Source organism: Sesamum indicum, linkage group LG6, assembly GCF_000512975.1.
Source record: "Sesamum indicum cultivar Zhongzhi No. 13 linkage group LG6, S_indicum_v1.0, whole genome shotgun sequence".
NCBI classification, from domain to species: Eukaryota; Viridiplantae; Streptophyta; class Magnoliopsida; order Lamiales; family Pedaliaceae; genus Sesamum; species Sesamum indicum.
The window spans coordinates 23,268,231-23,294,184 of NC_026150.1; the positions used below are offsets into that span (position 1 = coordinate 23,268,231).

Below are 25,954 nucleotides of genomic sequence, written 5' to 3' on the forward strand. Positions count from 1 at the left end.
AGTTACAAAGGCAACGCGGGGCGAGCTCTCGTACTTCCCCTTTGGCTGGGGACCTCGTATATGTATTGGACAGAACTTTGCTATGTCAGAAGCCAAATTGGCGCTGGCCATGATCTTGCAACGCTATTCTTTTGAGCTCTCCCCATCCTACTCGCATGCTCCTCATGGCGAGATAAATCTTCGGCCTCAGCACGGCGCACACTTGATGCTGCGCAAGCTGTAGTATCTGTGGTTCAGAATTTAGGGAGTTCATTCCTTTTTAAGTAGGTATGATGCTTGACATTGTGTGCTCATAACATTTATGTGAAATTTGGGCTCGGAATAAAACAAATTCCTTAGTAGTAATTTTTTTTGGATTAATAATAAGAATTATTTGGGAGGTATTGTAATTATAGATTATATGATTTTTAATTTGAATAATATTAAAATTCTAACTCAGATCAAATTTGGTCGGATCAGGGTCAATTATTATCTGACAAGTGTATTACTATTGTCATGCGATTGGTGTACAATTTTAGAGAAATGACAACTTATATAGCACGCGTATCACATTTGTTCCGTAATTAGTTTGATTCAACTAAATCAGGTTTGAATAAAAATATTCCTAGATAACTATATAGTGCCATCTCCTAAGATTTAGTTGTCTAATTATCCATAAATTCCCTAAAGATTAAAAAATTACGTCTAGTACCCTTATTGTATAATATTATCTAACAAATAGATCGAATCATGGAACTGTCAATTAATGATATTAATGGGTGTTTGTTGACGCCAGCATAAAAATTGAATGATAATTCAATTTTATCCTTTAATGGACTAATTCAAGTATTTAATAATTACATAAAAACCCTTAAAATTTGGCTAATTACATATACACCCCTCTTAAGTTTTTAAAAATTACATACACCTTTGCTAATATTTATTATTACCCTGCAAATTATCTTAACATTTTACAATTCGATCAGCTTCATTATTTTAGTAAAATGGAAAGTTCTATATTTATTAGTCAAAATTTATAAAAGTTTCTCCAGAAAGTTTGACTATGGTACTCATTAGACTTTTTTTTTTGTATTTGTACTTAAAAATTTAATGTTTCCAAATTGTGATAAAAAATCTAAAATCACTGGAGAAAAGATAATAAAATTACTAAAAATCTATTGGATCGAAGTCAACGATGAATATTTTTATTAATAAAAAATATTTTTGTTCTTGTTTGATAATATTTTTATCAATAAGATTTTTAAATTTTTTATATACTAAAATTATATTAGTATAATATTAATATATTTGTTTTCTGATACAAAATGAAGAGAGGGATTATTCAGTAAAATTACAAAAAAAATAGTCTTTTCTTCTCAATCTGTTTTTCTTATACCAAACAAGTGAAAATATTTGAGATTTACTTCCCTTTCAATCATACCAAACAATTTGAAGAAAAATTATTATTCTTTTCGTTCCCCTCCCCCTTTCACTTTCTTTTTCTTTTCATTTGAACCAACGAACACTGTTGCAATTGTTACAATAGGAATATGTTAATATTCGTCAAAAATTGTTTATTCTATTATTCGTCACACCATCAAGTATCACAATGGAATAAACTACCCATTGCAAATACTTGCGACGGAAACGATAATCCATTGCAAATTATTTGTGTCGGGTTCTACTGCGACTTCTCTTTGTTATCAGAAAGCCCATCGCAAATATTAAATTGTAATCAGTCAGATAGACCCATTTCAAAAAAACTTTATTTAATTCTACAATATAAAAATATAGGAGGTATCTGAAAAAGTTTGAGAGAGAGAGAGTGTGTGTGTGTGAAAGAGAGAGAATGTGGTTGTGCATGTAAGAATATTTTGGTCGAATTACATATTAATCTTATAGATTTTAAAACATCTTTTGAAAAAGTTAGAAATGTTATTTATAATATCTAAAATATTTTATTTTGAGATCTTATAAACTCTTTAAAAAAAATTTATCAAACACATTTTTTAAACTTATAAGCTCTGAAAGATGTCGTAAGCTTAGAGAAAGGTAGTATTAATAGTTTTGGGTGAATGAATATACATATACCTAACTCATTGATATTTAAGGTAAAGTGGGGTATTATCCCTTTACAGAAATCATGTGCTGTGTAGACTGTAGACATTAATTGAATTTGGTCTTCTGCTTGCTGCTTGAGGATATTATAATAATTGAAAACGTCATGAGCTCTTTCGTTTCAAACAACAATGTTATGTAATTACTTTGTGTGCAAGAATTGGACTATTATCTCCTAAACTGGAGTCACTGCAATCATAGTCTGCGCACAACACTTGAATTTGGTCTTCTGCCTTTGTGCTTTGACAAGTATTAACATTCACTATGCAGACGCAAACTTTCGTACATCTTTCCACCGTTGCTTTGCGTGCAAGAACTGGACTATATATATATATATATATATATATATTATATCTCGAAAAATGGAGTAGAAAAGTGACCCAAATTCGAATTTAGCTTAATATTCTATTATTTTTTAATTTCAGAAATTATTTTTTGAATTTAGTTTAATGATCTATTAAATTTGAACTTGAATAAGTTTTAATCAAATCAAGAACATGCGTCTACATCAAAATATTGCCTCATTTGGTTCCATTTCTATTTTTAGTTTTCGATTTTCGAAACAGTAATGGAAATAAAAATATGCCAGTCCAATATATTCTCACTGGAAATGTTTTAGTATCATTCTCATCTCAACCGTTACTCTTTTTCTATATATTTTGCATACGTATTTGGAAAAAATTAAATCATTAATTAATTATTTTACAAAGTAATAATATGTTTTTTTTTTTTTCAGAATACTTTGATATGACATCACTAACAATTCAAATTGATAAAAAAATAACATTCAGTTTTATTTAAATAAAGAATGCATCCAATTTGATACCACTAATACTAAAAAATAATAGTATCATTATTATCGAATAAAAAAAAATACTTCATCAACTCGTCCAAATATATTCTTATTTTCATACGAAAGCATGTACAAAATAAAATATATGTACATTTTACTCAAAACTAAAAATTAAAAATAGAAACATAATCAAAACTTATATGAAATTAAACACATATATTTATCACTGAAAGTTAAAAATTAAAGATGAAAACAAAAACCAATATGAAGGAAGAATCCATGATCTCTCTGATCTATGTAACACATCCTTCATAATTATGACAAATTCCAGTACTTTAGTAGATTGTGTATAAAATTTGAAAAGATTAGATTATGTTTTACTCTCTTCGAAAGAAATTTAACATTAATCATAATATGTTGCTATGATTCAAAATAAATAGCCGTTGTAAACAATTATCATCACGGTCACACAACAGCTGTTTGCTATGATTTTTGCGAGTATGGCTAAAACGTTAGTTATAGTTAAAAATCATAGCCAAAATAGTTGCTACGACTCACAAGTCCAAAAATAATTTCTGTGCTGAATAATTTAAATTTTGCATCGATATTTATTTAATTATGATTATTAAAAAATTATTTACTACAATTTTTTAACCAACAGCTAAAATAAGTTTTTTTTTTTTCCTAGTAATCTTTCTTAATTTATATTTTTGGAGGTGGTTCCGTGTGATGTTTGATAAGGTTCATATGTCAAGTGTCGGTTGGAGGGACAAGGAACATTCCAGTTACTTGCCAAAGAGCTGCAATTACAGCCCATACATATATATACATATATATGCTTCAAATCAGTGGTTCCTATAGAATACACTGTCTTCTGGAATGTTGTCTTTTTCATGATAATTACTTAATAATATTTCCAAAGGTCAACCACATTTTAATTCCGTAGTTAAGACTGACATCCTATAAATAAATACCATTGATTAGTTTGAATTCTATTACATATATTAATTTTTATTTTATTTTATGTGAATTTATTATAATTTATTATTTTATTATCGTTTATTGTTTGATTATTATGAACATATTAATTAATGTAGTCAACTTAATTACTAATGATGTAATCATTATTTTTACAAAAAGAGTTGTATTTTGGTAGATATATAGTTGCCCATAAATGGATAAAACAACGTTGCAGAAAATCAGGGAGTGTCGTGGGGGAAGATCTTTTGTCCGGATTCAATGTTACACGATTGTGTTACATTCATGCATGTATTGTATGCGGCTCCATTTTAAAATAATATTGTAATTTAATTATTTTTTTAATAAAAATGCATATTTATTAATTATTAGAGTAAGTTAGAATAGGTACTCTTGAAATTTATCTTAATTACATATATTCTGTTATTATTTAAAAAATCATAAATACCTTATAAAATTACAAATGCATACATCCCCTATAATGAGCTATCACAATGAAATATTTACTAGTATATTTATAATTTAATAAAAGTATGAATATTTATAATTAAAATAATATACGAAAAAATCTATTATAATTTATTCTAATTATTAATAAAATATTATTATATAATATAAAAATATAATAAAAAATTCTTGATTTGACACGTATTGAGTTGCAAGGTGTCCAAAGTAAGTGACCCAAGACATGATGGATCATAAATAGCACTTGTGTCATAGGGTGTATGGGCGGCCATAGTCTAATTTTCGTCATCCACCACTTTATTTTTTTAAGTACATGTATTTATAGGGACCTCACGAGCGTAAGCCTCTTTTTATCATAAATTATGACGTAAACTCGACCATTCGAACATGCTCTAGTTGGGTGTCCCTCCTAAGTGCCGACCTAGACCATGGACCTTGTTGATCACCCATTGACGCTGCTCAAATAAGTCACTATTTTATTTATTTCAAGAATATAAAATAAAATTTAATTCAATTTATGTATATATCTTATTGGATAAAATATTTGGGTAAAAAATTGTAACTTATATTTTATTTAAAATAAATACTATACGTATGATAAAATATAATAGAAAATACAAACATTTGATCCAAAAAATCAATTTGACAAGACAATTTACTATTTATTGTTTTTCTTTGAAAAGTAATGCAACATTCACTAAATATGTTGATGTTGTTGGAGATAAGGTTTTGATTTGTCAAAATGATTAAGAAATCCACGACACAGTTCGCAAGCCAGTTTATGTGTCGTTGTTAGTCAAAATCTGACAGCCGAATCATAATGACGCTTAAAAGTTTGTCTGTAAATTTTCTTTTTTATAAATAAGTGGCTATAAAATTTAAATTTAATATCTTTTATTTCGTTTGATTATGATATAATGTTAGACGATCACCTTATTTAAAAATTTAAGTTGTTTGTTTAAATAGAATAATTGTTTAATATTAATATCTTAACATAATACAATATTATTTTTCAAATAAATGTTCAAAATGAATTAATACGTTTATTAATACTTAAATATCCACTACGAACCAACAACTATATATAAAAAAGAATAAATTACAACGAACTCTCCTAATAATTTATTATAATTATGATTATTCCACAATTATTTAAAAAATTATAAAAATTCCCTGATACTAATGATCGTCTAACAAATTTTAAAATGTTACCACATGAATGCTTCTAGACCGAATGTCATAATTTTTTAAGTTGATTGAAAGGTTTTAGTAAAATTATATACTCTAAAATGAGTAACAAATAAGAAATTAATAGATTTAAAATAAATTAATAAATCTAGAGGGACAAAAAAGGAAAGAGAAAGAGTATCTGCTGCAATTTTTTTCTTGCACGTTGGCTTGATTTTCTGGATATGATTTTGCTTCATTATTTTGGATGCAAATACACAACAACTCAAACATATATACAAGTGTTGAGGAGGTAAAACTGTCCGAAAATTTTCAACGGATTGTTCTATAAGACCACATCAACGCTAATCTAACGATTTTATCCACGATATTACATTAATTGGACATTTTTTATGGAATTTCAATCCTGTAATTAGGGAATGGTATTTTTAGTCCTATGCGAATTGATTTAAACTTTAAAATTTTGGTAATTTTAGTATTTGTTTTCTGGTCAATTTGGTCAAAAAATTATATGTTACTTGCACACGATCTAATTAAATTGCAATTTTATTGTTGTTCTTAGGGTAGTTGGTTGGTCCCGCACGAATTAATTTACGGGGATTAAAATTTAAATTAGTTCATGCGCAAGTCCCCTGCAATTTTTCAGCCAAATTGTCCCAAAAAAATAATTAAAATTACAGTATTAAATTACAAAAATCAATTCGAACAAAATGTATCCCCCCAAATTACAAAAATAAAATTATAATTTTTCCTTTTGTGTACGTATTAAATATTATGGAAGTATTTGCAATATTAGGTATGCTTGGACAACAATAAATATGATGAGCATCCTAATTACTAAGATGCTTTTTAGCTTGGATAATTCTAATTTCAAACATTGCTATTTTTTTCTTAATTTGAAACGATGAATTATTATTAATTAAAATAACTCGATTACAATTATACTTGTCAAATATAAATACCGAACAAAGATAATTATAACATTTAATCCTAATCAATTTTATCAAATAAATAAAATTTTAACAATACCTATTATAAAATAAAATAATATTTCACGTATATGACGAAATTAAAATTTATAACTTTTAAAATTATAAAATCTCAATTTTGATGACGGATCTAAGCCTGATTGGTTTTCAAACATTGCATTGAAGAGGAGAGAGAGATATGGATCGCATTTGACAATGAACTCATTTGTTTGTCGTCTTGAACTCGCAAGTCTATTACTTGAAGATCAAGTTTCGACACATGTGCCAAAATACGTACGTAACCAATGACTTCACTCACAATAATATTTTAGTGTATCTGCCCGAGACTGCATTGAATCCTCGACAATTATTATTATTTATTATTATTATTATTATTATTATTATTATTATTATTATTATTATTTCTAGTGAAACATGCCATTATAATTAACATACATAAGTTAGTAATAATTAAATTTATATATAGAGTATGCTTTTTTGACAATAGGGGATATATAGCTTTTGAAAATAATGTCAATTAAAGTTAGTTTAATATCATAAACAGACTTTATAATAAGATAAAATTAAGTACAATTTTGCATAATTTTAGTTGAAAAAATAATGTGGAAAAAATTAATTCAAAGATTGAAACATACGTTCTAATGGAAAAATAAATATATTTGATCATTTCCAAATATTCTTTTACCATTACTCAAACTGTTTTCCAAAATATTATATATATTCCTGGTTGTCCAAATGCACCCGTCTTGATCTCGTGCATCTTTGTCTGATTGAGAGCGTGGACGCACACAACGAACGGAAGAATCGAGGAAAGACACAAGAACAGAGTTTCCACTCCGCTGTCATCACTTATAAATTCGCAGCTCTGATTCTTACAGCACACAGAGCAAACACAGCTCGAACAACTGCTCTTCCAGATAAAGAAATTTGAAGAAAAATGGAGACTTTGCTCAGCTCACTGGCGCTAATTTCTTGTGCTGTTGCATTAGTGTATGCCTGGAAAATACTGAACTGGGCATGGTTCAGGCCGAGAAAGCTGGAGAAAATCCTCAGACAGCAGGGTTTCAAGGGGAATTCTTACAAGCTTTTCTTCGGGGATTTCAATGAAATGAAGGCGATGACGAAAGAAGCCAAGTCCAAGCCCATGAGTTTTTCCCACGAAATTGTGCCTAGAGTGGCTCCCTCAATTATTAAAACTGTCAAGAACTATGGTATGCGCCTGTTTGTTTATTTACATGTAAATTTCATTTTTCTTGATTTTCTGTCAGTAAATTACCAGTGATGAGTAGTAGATGAATGATTGAAATGCAATTCTTGGTCTTGTTTTAGTGGTGGGAACTGTAGTTGCTATAGCCCACAAGAATTTCAGTTCTTGATGCCAAATATCGGATTAAATTACACTCTTTGTCCTATATAATTGGAGTTCAACACTTCACCACAGGATTTTGAAAATGATGTTAAAATTGAAAAAAATCAACACATTTAGTTATATATTTTACGAAATTTTTAAAGTAGTCCAAAATTTGAAAAACTTGAAATATTTAGTCCTCAATATTATGAGATTTATGGGACTAAATCTTTTGTCGAGTTTTCTAATTTTGAGACTATTTTTTAAAAATTCCAAGCAAAGATTAAATTTATGGAATTTTTTCAATTTTAGGATTATTTTAAAAATCGCATAGAATGTAGGATTAAAATGTGTTGAATCCCTTGCCAATGAAATTAAAAGTGTAATTTCGCTACATATACTGCTAGGGATTTCAAGTTCTTGATGACGAAGTTGCAAAAATTTCTGTGTACACTGTATAGTTTGAGTTATTTGCTAAGATTTTGATTGAATACTGAGGATTTGGAGGTAATACTGAAAGTGCAGGTGAGCAGTCTTTTCTGTGGTTTGGACCAAGGCCAGCAGTAATTGTCTTGGACCCTGAAATGGTAAGAGAGATTCTGTCGAAAAGTTACGTATTTCAGAAGCCTGGCGGTAATCCAACAAGTAGAATGCTGGCAAGAGGAATTGCATCCTATGAAACAGATAAGTGGGCCAAGCACAGAAGATTGATCAATCCTGCGTTTCACGTCGAGAAATTAAAGGTAGTAGTTTCAATGAGTATGAGAATGGGTGTTTTTTGATTACTCATTTTGGCAAAAAAGTATTCAGTTTTGGACTAGATGCATGAGATGTTTCTTTTTACCTTTCTACAGCATATGGTTCCGGCATTTTACTTGAGTTGTGCGGACATGTTGAGCAAATGGGAAAAGATTGTGCCGAGGGAAGGATTGTGTGAGTTGGACGTGTGGCCGTATCTTCAAACCTTGACAAGCGATGCGATCTCACGTACTGCATTTGGGAGTAGCTATGAAGAAGGAAGAAGGATATTTGAGCTTCAAAAAGAGCAGGCCGAGCTTATCATGGAAGCGCTTCGCACTGTTTACATCCCCGGATCGAGGTGCAATTAACTGGTCTTGTTGGCCATGATGTTTGCTTATTTATGTCGGTACTAGATTTTTCGTGACTTGTTTACGTGCTTCACGTAGGTTTTTGCCGACCAAGAACAACAAAAGGATGAACAAAATTGTGAGGGAAGTGGAATCATCCGTGCTCGGCATTATCAATAAAAGAATGAAAGCAATCAAAGCAGGGGAAACTGCAGGCGACGACTTATTGGGTTTACTATTGGAGTCCAATCTTAAGGAAATCGAGCAACACGGAAATAAGTTTGGAATGAGCTTGAAGGAGGTGATTGAAGAGTGCAAGCTCTTCTACTTTGCGGGGCAGGAGACAACTTCGACTCTGCTTGTTTGGACGATGATTTTATTGAGCAAGCATAAGGATTGGCAGGAACGCGCGAGAGACGAGGTTTTGCAGCTCTTTGGAAGAGACAAACCTGATTATCAAGAGCTAAACCACCTCAAAATTGTAAGTACTATGTCTATTGTCCTTACTGTTTAATTACACCCCATATCAGGGATGTTTTTGTTACTCTGACATCCTGTGTTAATGATGTTTTTATTACACCAACAACCCCTCAGTATTATTAAGACATGTAGGGGTTGTCAGCATAATTACTCAAAGAGTAGATGTGATTTCGTAATTTGACCATAATTAAAGGAGTGTCATGCAATGATCCAAAAAATGTGTAAATAAAATGATGTTTCTGATTAAGAAGCATTAATGTCTGAATTTTTTAAACAGGTAAGCATGATATTCCATGAGGTTCTAAGGTTATATCCACCAGGAGTAATGCTCAATCGAATTACAATGAAGGAAAGTACACTAGGAAAGGTAACTCTACCAGCCGGAGTGCAGCTTCTGATGCCGGCCGTTTTGTTGCACCATGACCGCAAAATATGGGGCGATGATGCTGAGGAATTCAAGCCGGAGAGGTTCAGTGAAGGAGTTTCTAAGGCAACGCAGGGGCAGCTCGTCTATTTCCCGTTCGGCTGGGGGCCTCGGATATGCATCGGGCAGAGCTTTGCAATGTTAGAAGCCAAATTGGCGATGGCTATGATCTTGCAGCACTACTCTTTCGAGCTTTCTCCATCCTATTCACACGCTCCTGCCACAGTGATCACCCTTCAACCTCAACACGGCGCACACTTAATTCTGAGAAAGTTGTAGGGTTTATGGTTTAGGGTTTCGGACTGAAATTTGTTTTATCAGTGAGAATTTAGTGCATAATTGTGTTTGTAACATGTATAAGATGTGTTGAGTATTAATAAAAGTTTTGAATTTTATTCTGTAAATTTATCAGTTTAATAAACTTTTAAATCTTGTTCCATGTATAAATGGGAAAATTCTTTTTCGGATCAAGTTTGGCAAAACAAAACCAATCACACAGCAACTGTATTACACTTGATATGTGATTGATCACTTTTCTTGAATTATACACCAAAAATTAATAATAATCACCCGTAACATATTTTTATCAACATTTAATCAAAAATTACAATATATATATATATATATATATTAACAATTAACCAAAAATTCATAGTATATATATATCTAACTATTTTCAGAAACCCATAAATAAAGTCTAATTTGTAGAAAATTATATAAGTGAACATAAATTAAAACTACAGAAAAATAATTACACAAAACAACCTAATACATACATATTTACAGAAATTACACAAAAGTTTCCTAAATTTACAGAAAATTCAACAAATTTTACTAACCTCTCGTTTGGTGAACGGAGTGGCGTTGGCGGACGGCATGGGGCGGTAATGAAAAATCTCACATGCCAAACACGTGGGCTGGTTGGAGGGGAGAAAAAAACTACTATTTCCCTCTTGAAAGGTGGACCTCTTCAAGGTTGAGATAGAAGGCACTAATTTTTGCTCATTGCAGAAGCAAGAATGGAGAACAATGGCAAAGAAAGGTCAGAATCGGTATGTTGAATATATAAAAAAATAAAAAAAAAATAATAATGGCAAGGAAAGATCTCAAATTAAAATAAGTTCAAATTCTTCTTCTAAAATTAAATAGGATTAAAGGTAATTTTCGTCCTCTAACTTCAGATCATTCTCGTTTTAGTCCCTTAAGTTACTAGGGTTTCATTTTGGTCCCGTAAAACTGAAAAAATCTCAATTTTGATACAAATATGGTCGGAAAGTTGAGTCACTTGCCGGAAAAAGTCACATGCCACGCATGTGACTTTTTAAATTGGGGCTTGCATTGTGATTGGCCGAAAATAAAAGGTTTAAGGCAATTTTCGTCCCCTAACTTCAAGTCATTCTCATTTTAGTCCCCTAACTTCAGGCTATGTCTTCACCACATCATCTTTTTCAGCCAATCACAATGCAAGCCCCAATTCAAAAAGTCACATGTCTGGCATGTGACTTTTTCCGACGAGTGACTCAACTTTTCGACCAAATTTGTACCAAAATTGAGATTTTTTCAGTTTTACGGGACCAAAATAAAACCTTAGTAACTTAGGGGATTAAAATGAGAATGGTTTGAAGTTAGGGAACGAAAATTGCCTTTAAGCAAATTAAATATCCTACCCATTCTCAAATAAATTAAAAAATTCCGTCTCCATTATTTTGCAATTATAGATTTGCGCTTCAATTATTGGCATCTTGAATTCCTTATTGCAACACAAATAGAATGTATCATCCAAATTATGGGGTAAGTCTTTCAAACTTTTCTCTCTTAACCATGTTGAAATTTCGTTGCTGCTGATTTATTATATAATTATTTCCTATACAAGAATGTATATCAAAATAACGTGGTAAAATATTAATATTAAATAATTCCATATATATATTTAATTGAGGGAATCGTTGAACAAATATGTATAGTTGTCGATGCATTACGTCTGTATATTTGTCTATTTACGACTTCAATTTCCGTGGAGAGATGAACATATGTTAGAATTTTCAACCCAAGAATGAAGATAGAAGGGACAACACGCAACATAGTAGAAAAGTAGAAGACAACTGTGGAAATAAACAGAGACAGTGCAAAATACAGGAAATATATATCTCCCAAGGAAAGGTCTTCTTTCCAAAGCTTTACGTAAATATATGTGGTTGAAGAGCAAAATCATATATTTACACACAAAATTTAGCTAGCAAGAGGGAATTAATTAAATTATATAATGGAAATATTGTACAGCTTAGTGGCAGTAATCTTTGGTGTTTTTGTGTCAGTAAATGCATGGAGATTCTTGAATTGGGTGTGGTTGGAGCCAAGAAAGGTGGAGAAACGGCTGAGGGAGCAGGGTTTCAATGGCAACTCTTACAGGTTTTTGGTCGGAGATTCTAAGGAAATGAGCAGCATGGGGGAAGAAGCACAGTCTAAGCCCATCAATTTTTCCAATGATATTGTGCACAGAGTCATGCCTTTCATCCATCATTCTCTTCACAAATATGGTACGCAAATATGAGATTTGGAATAGAGAATCCGACCCCCAATCATACTACATGCGATGTGCCGTGTGATTCATAAATATTCAATAGCTATTCATGGTTTTGTTTACTTATTGAAGTTTTCATCATTCTTTGAGCCCTGGTTATAATTGTAGGTGAAAATTGCTTCATATGGTTTGGTCCAAAGCCAGCAGCACTTATCTCCGACCCTGAAATGATAAAAGAGATCATGTCCAAGAACTATGTTTTTCAGAAGATTTCCAATCCACTTGATCAACTACTAGCGAAAGGCGTGGCGGCCTACGAAGCAGACAAATGGGACAAGCACAGAAGACTGATTAATCCTGCTTTTCATCTAGAGAAACTGAAGGTAAACTCGATGTCAATTTTCATTTCTTTACTCAAATGCAACTGTACGATGAATATGTCTTAGGGTGTTGAGGTTTTGTCTGATTCTTGCAGCATATGGTTCCATCATTTTACCTCAGCTGTGCGGACATGTTGAGCAAATGGGATGAGAAGATTGTAGCCAAGGAAGGATCATGCGAAGTCGACGTCTGGCCTTATCTTCAAAGCATGTCGAGCGATGTGATTTCTCGTACAGCATTTGGCAGCAACTATGAAGAAGGAAGAAAGATATTTGAACTCCAAAGAGAACAAGAGGAACATCTCTTACAGGCACTTCAAACACTTTACATCCCTGGATGGAGGTACGTACAATTGCTAGATACTCGATTCTTGCATGCATCGTTGAACGTTTAAAGATTTCAGACGCATTATTGCTAGCAGTTATAACTTTTACTGTAGATATACGCGGGCTTAATCTGCTTACGACAAGGTACTCAAGAAATAATTAATTTGTTGCTAATTATCAATTTACATTGACAGCCAATTCAACGAGGATAATCGTTCGTAACTAATTTCAGTGACGAATTTATTTAATGTTGCTGACTTTGTTAAAAGAATTACCAACAAAAATATTCGTTACTAATTAATCAGTAGGGAATAATTCTTTCGCTACTAATAACAAAACGTTGTTGATTTTGTCTCTGAAATATTTATATTAAAAAATTTAATTTTCGACAACTTATATATTCATTACTAACATAGACTATAAGATTGAATTTAATTATTTTCAATTCTACCAGATTGACCAATTACAAAATAATAAAAACACACCTAACAACAACAACGAACACATTAATTGATTTAGATTAAAAACAATCAGTATAAACGAAATTAATATATAAAATACCATAAAACTGCGAACATCAATACATGCATACGCAATGTAAAAATCTTTAATGTGGTGCTAAATCAGAAAAAAAATAATATTTTTTGTCCCACATCTTAGTATCAGTATCGTCCAATTAGTTACATAATTCTCGTAATTAATGGTCCTATAAAAATTACGAAAATTCTCCCTTTTAGTCCTTTCATCAAATTACATTATAAGTATTTCGATGAAAGGCCTGCACCAAGCACGTGGCCGTTATTCAAAATGTCGAAAAATTAACGGCCATATGTCTTTTTCATTCAAATACTAACAAAAGAAGTAAATTGGGAAGTTTTTTAGCTTATGTAACAATTAATGAAAATTCCGTAATTAATTAATTAGATTTTGTGGAACCGCAATCAATTTTGTGGGCTGCAGGTTTTTGCCGACGAAACGAAACAGAAGAATGAAGGAAATCGTGAAGGAAGTGGAGTCGACTATACTAGGAATCATCAAAAAAAGAATGCAAATGATCGAAGCGGGGGAATCCAATTCCGACGACCTGCTGGGAATATTGTTGGAGTCCAATTTCCGGGAAATCCAACAGAATGGAACTCAATCAGGAATGAGCATGAAGGAGGTGATTGATGAGTGCAAGCTTTTCTACATCGCCGGGCAGGAGACGACGTCCTCCTTGATCACCTGGACCATGATTCTATTGAGCAAGCATTCGGGTTGGCAGGCTCGCGCCAGGGACGAGGTTTTGCAAGTTCTTGGAACTGCTGGAAAACCTGATTTCCAACACCTAAATCGCCTGAAAATTGTGAGTGATGTTAATTTTCCTACTTTTGTTATATTTGTGTTGTCATTATAAACGTGTTAGAACTCTCTAGAGTGACAAATTCCTACGTTTCTTGCAGGTGAATATGATTTTTCACGAGGTTATGAGGTTGTATCCACCTGCAGTGATGCTCGGACGAGCCATTCATAAGGAAACTCCATTAGGAAACGTAACTCTTCCTGCCGGGCTTCAGCTCTTGCTGCCTACAGTTGCAGTACACCACGATCCCAAAATATGGGGCGACGATGCAAAAGAGTTCAAGCCCGAGAGGTTTAGTGATGGAGTTGCCAAGGCAACGAACGTGCAGTTCTCGTACTTCCCTTTTGGCGGGGGGCCTCGGATATGCATCGGACAGAACTTTGCAATGTTAGAAGCCAAAATGGCACTAGCCATGATTCTACAACGTTATTCTTTCGAGCTTTCTCCGTCCTATGCTCATGCACCCAATATGATTGTGACACTTCAACCTCAATTTGGCGCGCACTTAATCCTGCGCAAACTTTAGGCCTCCAGCCTCCAGGATTACTTGTTACGTCTTAAAAATGCTATACATATACATAGTTGCTACTGTTGTTTGAATCCCCTACAAAGAAATAAACAATTTTCTTCGCTATAAATACGTATGGCTCAAAATTTTGTTAAACGAATCAATGCTATCAATCGATGTAAGAAATAGTAATATAAAAATTTGAGTTTTCATCACCGTTAATCAATGTAATTTATCGTGATCTGAATTGTGTTTAAAGTATATTTGTTATAGTTCTTAATTAACTATGGGATAAAAGTATTTCCGCTATTTTCAACTCTAATTAATTAATTAATATTTTAGCCACATCTATTACGTCAATAGTTATTGTGCGATTGTGATTAATTATTATTAAAAATATTATTTTACTTTTAAATAGAATTATTCTTTATTTTGACAAAAGAGTCGTGCTTCTGGTTGGGACGTAGTATGCTTTATTATTAGTATATGAATTGCTAAGGAGGCATAGTTTAGTTGGCAAAATCGCGGTCCTATGACCTTAAAGGCATGGGTTCGGACCCCGCCTTATGAGTAAGAAATTGTGTCTACTAAATAGTAGGTGTTGTTTCTACTGAAGTAGGTGTTAATATTATTGATCAGAGTACAATTGTTGTAATAGTTTTTAATTGTTAGATATTGATATCCAATAGAAATAATTATAATTAATTTATTTCAATTAATAATAGTTCATTACACTTATCTCAAAAAAAGTTACTATATGAATTTTACTTACGATATTGAAGCAACAAAAATTGCAAAGAGAAGAGCGCTCTTCAGGGCTTCAAAGGTAGAGAACAATAGGTAAAAGGTTTAATTAATTGTATTTTTAGTCTTATAGTTATTTGATATTTTAATTTTGTAATTTGTTGGAATAGTAAAATGGTCTTTCATTTTTTTTAATTTTGATATTTTAGGAGTTAGCATTTTCAAAGTTGGTGGAAATTGTGATGTCACTTTTCCGACCAACTTTCAAAATTCCAATCAAATTTGTTCTAAAATAGTGAAATTAAAAAACACATCACCAGAAAAGATATTAGTATTAACTACAACATTAATGGCAGTTAAAAATCGTAGTAAAAAGCTATTATCACTAGAAAAAGTAATGACTATTGGCTACAATTTTAATAGCTATAGACTAAAAGTTGTGATAAATAATTTTTATTAACCACGATTAAATAAAATCGATGCGAAAATATAAATTTTCCACCAAGAAAAAGTTATTTGCCACAGCTAATAGTCATGGTAAAAAAATTTGTCATGACTTTTAGCTATAACAAATATTGTAGTCACCCTCGCAGGTACCACAGCTAACAACCGTTGCATGGTCGTGGCCAATGACTATTTTCTACTGCTATTTTGTTTTTAACCATGGCAATAAGCTATAGTTAAATGTTGCATTTTTTATAGTGTATTAACCATGGTTAAATAAAATAGATACAAAAAGTGAGTTTTTCTCACCATGAAAAAATTATTTACTGCACATCAAGAGGTTTGATCGCACATAGATTGATTGTACTCGCAATCCTTTTATTATTGAATTCGCAATAATGGTTGGCCGTTAAGAGTTGTGGTAAATTAATATTCTAAAAACGTAATATTTGATAATATAGATAATTACATAATTTTCTCCTAATATTTGATATAATTATATATACAGTCATCGTGATTTAAAAAATTACATTTGATATTATTAACATTTGTTTCTGTTTAATGAATATAGCCCTCTACTAATTCAAATTTATCAAATTTGCGGATATTAGCAAATAAATTGAATGAAAATAAGTATTTACCCCTATTAACTTAAAACTGACTTACTGCATGTCATACAAATTTTTTCTGACCAAACTATTATACATGTTCACACGATTAATGCATATCAAGAGGTATATTTTCACCCTTATAAGGGTATTTTGATTAAAAATAATTTATTTAACTTGTAATAAATAAGTAATAAGTTTTTCAAATATAAATTTAAATTATGATTCAGTATTTGAACTAATATCAATAAATTTTAATTAATAAAAGAAATTTATTTATTACATAGTAACAAACATAACGAGTACGAATCAAAATGATAGAATCAAAGCTCACCTGTGTTTTGGTAAGTTTGTGGGCGGAGGTACATAGCATGACGTAGGCCTCAATTGTTGGTATGATTGATCTGTCGTCATGGCGTCTGTCATCTAAAATTGACATTTTTTTGTTTATACATGAGTAATAACAACAAGGGTGTCCACAAGCCGGCAGACCTCCGCCACGCTACACCAAAACAGAAGATTCCTGACAAAAAAAAAAAAAGAATCAATAATAGTTTTGATATTACTATTAATTATATATATTCAATAATAAGAATATTTACCTTTAATAATTACTATATTTGCTTTAATTAATGAGTAAAAAATATGCACGACATTGTTACTAAATACAAATAGTGAAGCAAAAATAGAATTTTTGATCCCATAAATTAAGCGATTTCTCTTATAATCCCATTCGTTATGGGATTAGCACTTGTAGCCCTGTAAAATACAAAAATTAGTACTTTTAATTTATATCCACTTTTTTGTCTATAATTTAATGGCACGTGCTGATTAAATATTTTTTGTTGGACAAAAAATTGACGTGTTTTCTAACTTGTGACCATATCTGGCAGAAAATATAACTACATTTAAGAAAAAAAATATAAATCTTGAAAACTTAGATCCCAGCGCTTCATATATTTCTGTAAGTTGAAACCACATAAAAGTAACACAAAGAATTTCACAAGTGAAGAAGTGTGCCAAATGGAACATCCTATGCTACAATTGAAAGAAGGGTCAATTTTTTCCTCACACCAAAAATACTTAATGGTCGCGTGCTGGCCTGTGACCTGAACTGTTAACTTGTAACGACCGGAAAAAAAGATGAAAATAAAAAATACTAATTTTTCTAAATTACGTGACTGGAAGTGCTAATTCCATAATGAAGGAGACCAAAAGTGAAACTGAACATCACTTATGAGACTAAAAATGTTATATCTCCGATTAGAAACACATGTATTGGTGACGGCCTAGCTAGTGACGATAAATAACAATTGGTGCTATGAATGTATCACTAATTATATTTAGTGACAACTTTTTATATAATTTTTGTCACTAATAACTATATAGTGACAAGATAAAATTTATTGTCATATAATAAAATATCTTTTATAATAATTCTAAATTATCACTTAATATTTTGTCAATAATATCAAAATATGAACGCACCTGAAAAACCTTTTCCATCACAAACTCAAACGTTTATCTCGTCATCTTGATAGTTCTTGTAATGAAATAAGACCACACAATTTTTGGCCAAGCTGTTAGATGTCCCTTGTCAACCCCAGGCCACCAAAATCACAAAACACACCACTTCACTTTCACCATTATTGCTGAAAGATAAATTATTTTCTATATTGTAAATTAAAATAAAATTCATTCTAATACTCAAATTTTATTATTAATATCATTTCGATATACGAGTAATTATATATAACTTGATTGGTGGGCTCCAGTTTCACCATTAATATCATTTCGATACCTAATTGATTTTTTTATTATTTTTTCTATTATTTTTTTATATAATGACTATTTTATTCTTAGATACTGAAATGAAAATAATTAATATACCAAAGAATAATTTTATAAATTTCAATCGACATAGTTTCTCTTTATTTGAAGTATTTGACTTTCAAGTTTTATTTTAATTATTATACCTGATAAAAATATTTTCGTTTGGTTTATTTTTCACTAATTTTATTTATAAGATAACTTATTATTTTTAGTAATTAATCACATTAAAACTGAATTCCAAGATGTATTGCAAACTTGAAAAAATCAATTTTTATTTATTTAAATTTAATTATTTGCAATCAGACTTTAGTATCTCAATTAAATACAAACAAATACTTTTTGAGGATGAATAAAGATATACTCATGTCCTATATCTTTATTATATTAATTAGAGAAAAATTTATGTTTTAAACCTTTTCCTTAAGTAGACTTACTTGACTACGATATAATTTATTTAATAATATTTTTTTAAAAATAGTAAAAATGAATATAGTAAAAGAATATCAAACATAATAAAATATAATATTTATTTTGATAGTTACATATGAAAATAAAAATAAAATATGTCATTAATTCATATTTATGCAAATATTTTTTTAAGTATATTATTATATTTTATTTTATAATATAAGGGTAAAATGGTTACTATGTAAAAATACAATATAAAAATATATAAAAAAAAATTAATCAGGTACCAAATTAATACCAACGGCGAAGTTGGTACTGATTGGATCATTTATAATTTTTCAGATAGTACTCATATATTATTGGGGTATCAAAATAAATTATACCCTTATAAAAATTAATATATGATCGTAAAAATTAATAAATAAATACTATCACTCAAAGTAACTGAGCAATAAATTACATAGAGCTGATGTCCAATTCTTTCATTTCATGACAAGCACAAAGATTAAGCTGATGATCCAAAGCTACCTCATCACTACTTGGGTTCTAACATACATTTTGAATTATATTATTTGTCATCATCATTAATCCAAATTCCTATTTAGCCGAAAACGAGGTTAACTTAACCCCCTTACGAGGAGGTGAGAAAACTCCACGTATGTAACTATCTATTTATATCAATGTCAGCATCCGCTAGCTGTCTTAATTAATTTTATTGAAACAAGGGCTTGAGATTATGGGTAAATTGCAAGAAATAGTACAATCAAACAAATGGATGCAGACAACGAAATATCGATATATTGTGAATTTTGTACAAATTAAGTTAGAAAGTACCTTCTCTCTTACTCGACGGTCCTATGTATAAGCCAAAAGATGGCAATCGCTATCTTTTTTGACGTTCGTACTCAAAATTTTGAAGTTTTGTGATGGTTTTCGCAATATCTATTGCATTTTGTGATGTGAGATGTTTTACGTTTTCTTGAAAAAACGTATTAGTCGATGTATTTTAGAGTCTATGGACTCTATATGTATAGTGGAGTTACAGAAACTTGCAACTTACAGGTATATGCGTGGTTGAAGGCATATTTTCGTTATTGTAAGGGTAGTTTTGTAAAAAAAAATTGGTTAACATGTAATGAGTCAGTAATAAGTCAATCAAAGGTCATTTAACTTTTTCTGTTAATATAAACAAAAATTCAAGTGGATTTTACTGATGAAAGTACCTATTTGTTAGAGAAAAGTAAATCTTGGGAGTAATTTATGTAATTTTTCAATCCACAGGGAGTACTCTACGTGCAATTACACCAAACTTAAAATCGGAAGTATAATTATCCCAAAAAATATTATTTATTTTACTGAAAAAGAGTGTCCACCTTACGTGTATGTTTTAAATTTGACAGAAGATGTAATAGAATTCTATATATTATTGGAGAAGTTCTTTTGGTATCCAAAATAATTTTGGTCTGCCATTTATTTTTAAGTTTTTTAAATTCAATAATTATTTTTTTTAACTTTTTCACTCATCATGATCTTTTATCTTCCTCATGTATTTTTAATCTCTCCAATGTATATATTATCTTCTTTTATCAAAATCTTTTTATAAATTATATTTATATTAACTCATTATCTTATATGAAAAATAAATGATATGATTTATACAAATATTTTATTTAAATAATTCTTAAAAATCATATATTTATATATAATACGCCACACTTGCAAATTATTGCCTTTTGCAAATACGAATCGGGATGAGTATCTCGAGTTGAACTAGTAATAATTGACCTACACACAAAATATTAAATTTATGGGTGACTCTCAATTAATACCCTCTCATGCTTAAGTTAATATTGATGTCGAGGTTCTAAGAGTTGCACAGTATGTTCTGATAGTAATAAATGACATACCTTGTAAAGTGTATCAATCGATATTTTTAGAGGGCCAATTGTACTAGATTTTAGGAGCGACATATCTTCGATAGCCACATGATGGGTTTGAGATAAATGGTTGACAATTCAGGTCGTTCGGGCAGGCACCCCGATCCGTTAAAAAAAGACGCAGACCCTTAAAGTGTTTAAAGTTTTTCTCATTTATGAAAGACAAATTTATTTTTTTTGGAATTATAAATTATTATAGTTTCCCTATCAAGCACATAGCAAGAAATATGTATTTGGGAATAATTTATTTATTTATATTTTGCTATTTTAAGTTCATAATTGGGATATTATTCATGAAATTTCTTGCAAAATTGGAATAATTTTGTCGGGTTTGGCATGAGTGTAGATATCTCAAATGCACAAGAGACGATGATGTCATTGATGCCTTTTCCCTCTTGTCTTCTTCTCCCAGTACACAAATTTCTAGAGTTTGGATCACTTTCAACTTTGCAATAATCTCCTACTCCTTCCCACTAAATTTCTTTCTATTTTTTTATTATTGTAATTAAAATTTGAAATATTTTTTTATGCTTTTTACAAATGCACAATTTTATTTAGCTTATTTTTATTTGTTTAGTACAATATAAAATATAAATTAAAGAAATGGAGATGACACCAAGGCAAATAGTTCCAAAATAAACAGTACCCAAACCAAAATACAAAAATTTGGGTAAACTGTAACTATATTAATCGAGATTTATCATAATTATAAATACTCTTTGTCAAAAGAATTATAAAAATACCCTTCAAATGGAACATAATTATGTAGTGTCTAGACATTAAGGTAGAAATTATTAATTTACCCTTGCTGATTTATTTGAAAAAAAAAAGTATTTTGAAAAAGGTAAAAGAAAATCTAAGGGTGAACAAAATAAATAATCTATAGAGCAGATTACTTTGAAAAAATGTTTTAAAAATTTTATAAAATTATAATTTACAATTCAAAAAGCCATTTGCTTTGTTCACCGTAAAATTGAATGAAAATGTAGAAGAAGTTAACGAAACTGGCTTGTTGTTAGAACGACATTATAATTAAAAAATATTTATAAATTACGAAACATATTCATAATTATATGAAATAACCAAAAAAGTATTTATAAATTCGAGCAGGAAAGCATTTTATTTTCTTTCTATTTTCCTTAAAAGGAAAGGGACATGGATAATGAGACTATAAAAAGGGATAGTCTCAGTAGATGGTCCACAGCAAGGTTAAGAGAAAATGGAAGTTGTATGGCAAATACTTGCAGCCTCTTCTGCCTTTGTGGTGTTAATGTACTCATGGAGAGTAGTGAATTGGGCTTACATCAGGCCGAAGAGGCTGGAGAAATTCCTGAGGAAGCAGGGTCTCAGTGGGAATTCCTATAGATTGGTGTATGGGGACTTGAAAGAGATGTTGAAGATGATGGAGGACGGCAGGTCCAAGCCCATCAATCTTGATGATGATATCAAGCCAAGAGTCCTTCATTTTGTCTTCAAAACCGTTCAGAAATATGGTATATGATTGATTTCTTGTAATTGTTTTGTGGTGGGTTGAAGTTTATGCATGTGGAATTTGTGAAGAAAATACTGTATATAAAATCTTGTTGTGATTGATCTTGATTTTTTGCTATGTGGTCTGAGCTTTGGTTTACATTATTTGATGATAATGTTAGTGTTCTTGCCTGACTGGGAAAGATGCAGTTGTTGCCTAATCTGTTGAACTGTTGGCTAATTTAAGTAAGTGGGGAGCTGAGATTACATAGTGAAGTTAGAGTAAAATGATGTACCATTCAGTGATTGAGTGGGTTCATCAGGTTTTAGCTTTATTGAATTCTTGACAGAGAAAAGAGTGAGATAGTCACTGGTATGGATGTGAATGAATCAGTGGAATAGAGCAAGGTGGTAATCAAGCTTGATTTGAACTACTTATTGAACCTAAAATTGTGTTTGAGTTTGCCTTGATTCGAATGGAATGTACTCACCTTGAACGTAAGTGGGGTCGAATAGTTAGATCTTTCGGGTATATTTAGTGGTCTTTGATTGACATATTCGGGTTTGAACATAGCATCGAATGTTTACGAAAGAAACAAGATGAGCGGATGAAGTTCAAATGAAACTGTACGGATGAATCGTGAGTGATTTAGTTTGTTCTTCAGTCCTAGCAGAATGAAAGTGATTGTTTTTGTGTGATCATAACTTGCAGGAACTGAGTCCTTTCTGTGGCTTGGCCCAAGGCCTACAGTTACAATATCGGATCCTGAACTCGTTAAGGAGGTGATGAACAAGTATGACATCTACCAGAAGCCCAATAACCCAAATCCGCTGACGAAGCTGCTTGCACAGGGAGTTGTCAGCTATGAGATGGATAAATGGGCAAAGCACAGAAAACTAATCAACCCTGCTTTTCATATGGAGAAATTGAAGGTTCTCCGTGGCTATGATTTGTATTTTACATGCTCGTTATTACTTGATTCCTAGATGTCTAAAGATTTCATAATTAAGTGAACAATCTTAAACTTTCATCATACTGTGATGTACTGAGACAAGGCTGCTTTATGGCTATTGCTTGGAACAGCTCATGATTCCGGCATTCTATCTGAGTTGTGATGAAGTTTTGAACAAATGGGAAAAGAGTCTATCGCCGGAAGGATCATGTGAGGTGGACGTGTGGCCATATCTACAAAATTTAACGAGCGATGCAATATCAAGAACTGCGTTCGGCAGTAGCTACCAAGAAGGGACAAGAATATTCGAACTTCAGAGAGAACAGGCAGAGCACGTCATCAAGGCTTCACAGTCTATATATATTCCAGGATGGAGGTAAAAAATGAAACATGTCAATGACCTGCCTCTAAGAAATCTTTGTAGCAAAAGCTTAGATTTTATTGAAAAGGATCTTCCAATCTTTTCGCTGTGTAGATTTGTGCCGACGAAAAGAAACAAGAGAATGAAAGAAATCGAAAAAGAAGTTCAATCATCGATCCGGAGTATCATTAGTAGAAGGATTAAGGCAATGAAAGCAGGGGAAGCAAGTAGCGAAGACTTATTGGGCATTTTATTAGAGTCCAATTTCCAGGAAATCAAACAACATGGTAACAAGAGTTTCGGAATGACCATTGACGAGGTGGTGGAAGAGTGCAAGCTGTTTTATTTTGCTGGTCAAGAAACCACTTCAGTGTTACTCGTGTGGACGTTGATTTTGTTGAGTAGATTTCCCGACTGGCAGAAACGAGCCCGTGAAGAGGTTTTGCAAGTCTTCGGGAGCCAGACACCTGATTTCGATAGTCTGAATCACCTGAAAATTGTAAGTAGTTCCCAACCAAAAACTTTGAATCTCCCCAAGCATGAGACATAACCATTTAATCGCATAACTTGCATTCACACACTCTCTGATGTTGGACATCTTTATACATTACATTGGCATCCATGCTGTTTATTTTTGTAATACAGAATTTCCCCCTAGTCATTTGATTTTCAGGAAGGATTTGTAATTTAAAACACGACTGCACATGCAGAAATCAGTGGTATTCTTGAACTGCAATGGGGTACATAACTCTAGTGAGGTCCTTCTTAATCGTCTTCTTGATTGCAGGTTACCATGATCTTGAATGAAGTCTTAAGACTTTACCCACCTGTAGTTGGTCTTGGTCGAAAAGTCACCGAAGAAACCAAGTTGGGGAAACTAACATTACCAGCCGGGGTGCAGATCTCATTGCCAATTATCTTATTACATCACAGCCGAGAAATTTGGGGGGATGACGCAATGGATTTCAATCCAGAGAGGTTTAGCGAAGGTGTTGCAAAGGCGCAGAAGAGGCAAGGTATATTTTTCCCCTTTGGGTGGGGGCCTCGAATATGCATTGGCCAAATGTTCGCAATGATGGAGGCGAAAGTGGCGCTTGCTATGATTCTACAACGGTTCTCGTTCGAGCTTTCACCGTCTTACACGCACGCTCCTCAGACGATAATAACGCTGCAACCTCAGCATGGTGCTCACTTGCTTCTGCACAAGCTCTAAGAGTTTAGATCACTGTTTCTACATTTGCATGAAGTGAGATTTCTGGTGGTGTAAAGTAATACTTTATATGGGAATAATTGGTGTACTCTTTATGAATCTAATGTTGCTCGCATTGGACAGTGAACTAAAATTGATAAAATTAATACACAAAACCTAGTAATTCTCGAACTTTAAGGCCATGTTTATTTTCAAGGATGGATGGATTAATGCATGGCAGAAACTTGGAGGAGATGGGATAAAATACTTACATATTATGTTTACTAGTGTAGTCAAAAAATGGTTTGCTGTTAAATGATAAAATCATACATAAGATTTGGCGGGCCCAGCGTACTTTTACATGCAAGGTCTAATACTAGATTTGGTGGGCTGGATATTTTCTTAACATAAATCATGACGAACTCTTTTAAAATTTGATCTAATTATGAATATTTTTTTTTATTTGAGAAATTATCAACACCTCCTCAATATTTGATGAAATTGTGTAATTTTGGATAGAGGTTTGGAATTGTTAGTTCTTTTTTATATTTTTCTTTTCTTTAGAAAAAGAATTGAAAATTTGTAAAAAAAAAAAAAAAAAAACTCGAGTTGGGTGAAAAATTATTTTAAAAAGTATGTCCACTATGTTCATAAAAAAAATTAGAAAATATTAAAATATGATTAAAATGATAAGTTATAGTCACAAAAACATTTTGATTAGTTTACCACAAAAAATAGATAAAAATCTAATGGAGACTATGTTAGTTGTTGAACAGTCTTTTAAATAAAAAAGAATTGATAATTTGTTAAATACTAAAAAGATATTAATAATTAATTAAACATCACGTGAGTTCATCGCAATTTATGAAAAATGTACATTTAGATCGATGCACATTTTTCAACCAAAGCGTCATTATTTGCTAAGAAATAAAAGGAATATAGAAAGTTCGAGTGGCTAAAGTTGAAGCAGCTACTTGTGAAGTAATAGAACGAAAAGCAGTGACTAGAGTGGAAGAGTCAGAGTCGAAAAGAGAATTCCTTATTTCTTCCTCTTATTCGAAACCGTGCATGCATGAGAC

General features: G+C 31.4%; 3 protein-coding genes and 1 pseudogene across 3 annotated transcripts; all 4 read left to right on the forward strand.

Annotated features, from left to right (window-relative positions):
* LOC105165600 overlaps positions 1-342 on the forward strand; it is a 5,110-nt pseudogene extending 4,768 nt beyond the window's left edge.
* LOC105165601 (cytochrome P450 CYP72A219-like) lies at positions 7,275-10,254 on the forward strand. The gene is given in 5 exon segments (NM_001304395.1): positions 7,275-7,721; positions 8,384-8,601; positions 8,713-8,957; positions 9,046-9,427; positions 9,704-10,254. Coding segments are annotated over 5 exon segments (1,545 nt in total). The 5' UTR covers positions 7,275-7,447; the 3' UTR covers positions 10,130-10,254.
* On the forward strand, positions 12,013-15,058 carry LOC105165602 (cytochrome P450 CYP72A219). Its single transcript, XM_011084664.2, has 5 exons — positions 12,013-12,387; positions 12,540-12,754; positions 12,847-13,094; positions 14,039-14,423; positions 14,521-15,058. The coding sequence occupies exons 1-5, from the start codon at positions 12,114-12,116 to the stop codon at positions 14,944-14,946; spliced, it is 1,548 nt and encodes a 515-aa protein (XP_011082966.1). The 5' UTR covers positions 12,013-12,113; the 3' UTR covers positions 14,947-15,058.
* Positions 22,122-25,067, forward strand: LOC105165603 (cytochrome P450 CYP72A219-like). The gene is made up of 5 exons (XM_011084666.2): positions 22,122-22,395; positions 23,085-23,305; positions 23,457-23,701; positions 23,801-24,185; positions 24,474-25,067. The coding sequence occupies exons 1-5, from the start codon at positions 22,122-22,124 to the stop codon at positions 24,897-24,899; spliced, it is 1,551 nt and encodes a 516-aa protein (XP_011082968.1). The 3' UTR covers positions 24,900-25,067.

Coding starts and splice junctions, on each gene's coding strand:
- LOC105165602 (XM_011084664.2), top strand. CDS start 12,114: ATGGAAATATTGTACAGCTTAGTGGCAGTAATCTTTGGTGTTTTTGTG. Junction 12,388..12,539: donor TCATTCTCTTCACAAATATG/GTACGCAAATAT, acceptor TTATAATTGTAG/GTGAAAATTGCTTCATATGG. Junction 13,095..14,038: donor CTTTACATCCCTGGATGGAG/GTACGTACAATT, acceptor TGTGGGCTGCAG/GTTTTTGCCGACGAAACGAA.
- LOC105165603 (XM_011084666.2), top strand. CDS start 22,122: ATGGAAGTTGTATGGCAAATACTTGCAGCCTCTTCTGCCTTTGTGGTG. Junction 22,396..23,084: donor CAAAACCGTTCAGAAATATG/GTATATGATTGA, acceptor CATAACTTGCAG/GAACTGAGTCCTTTCTGTGG. Junction 23,702..23,800: donor ATATATATTCCAGGATGGAG/GTAAAAAATGAA, acceptor TTCGCTGTGTAG/ATTTGTGCCGACGAAAAGAA.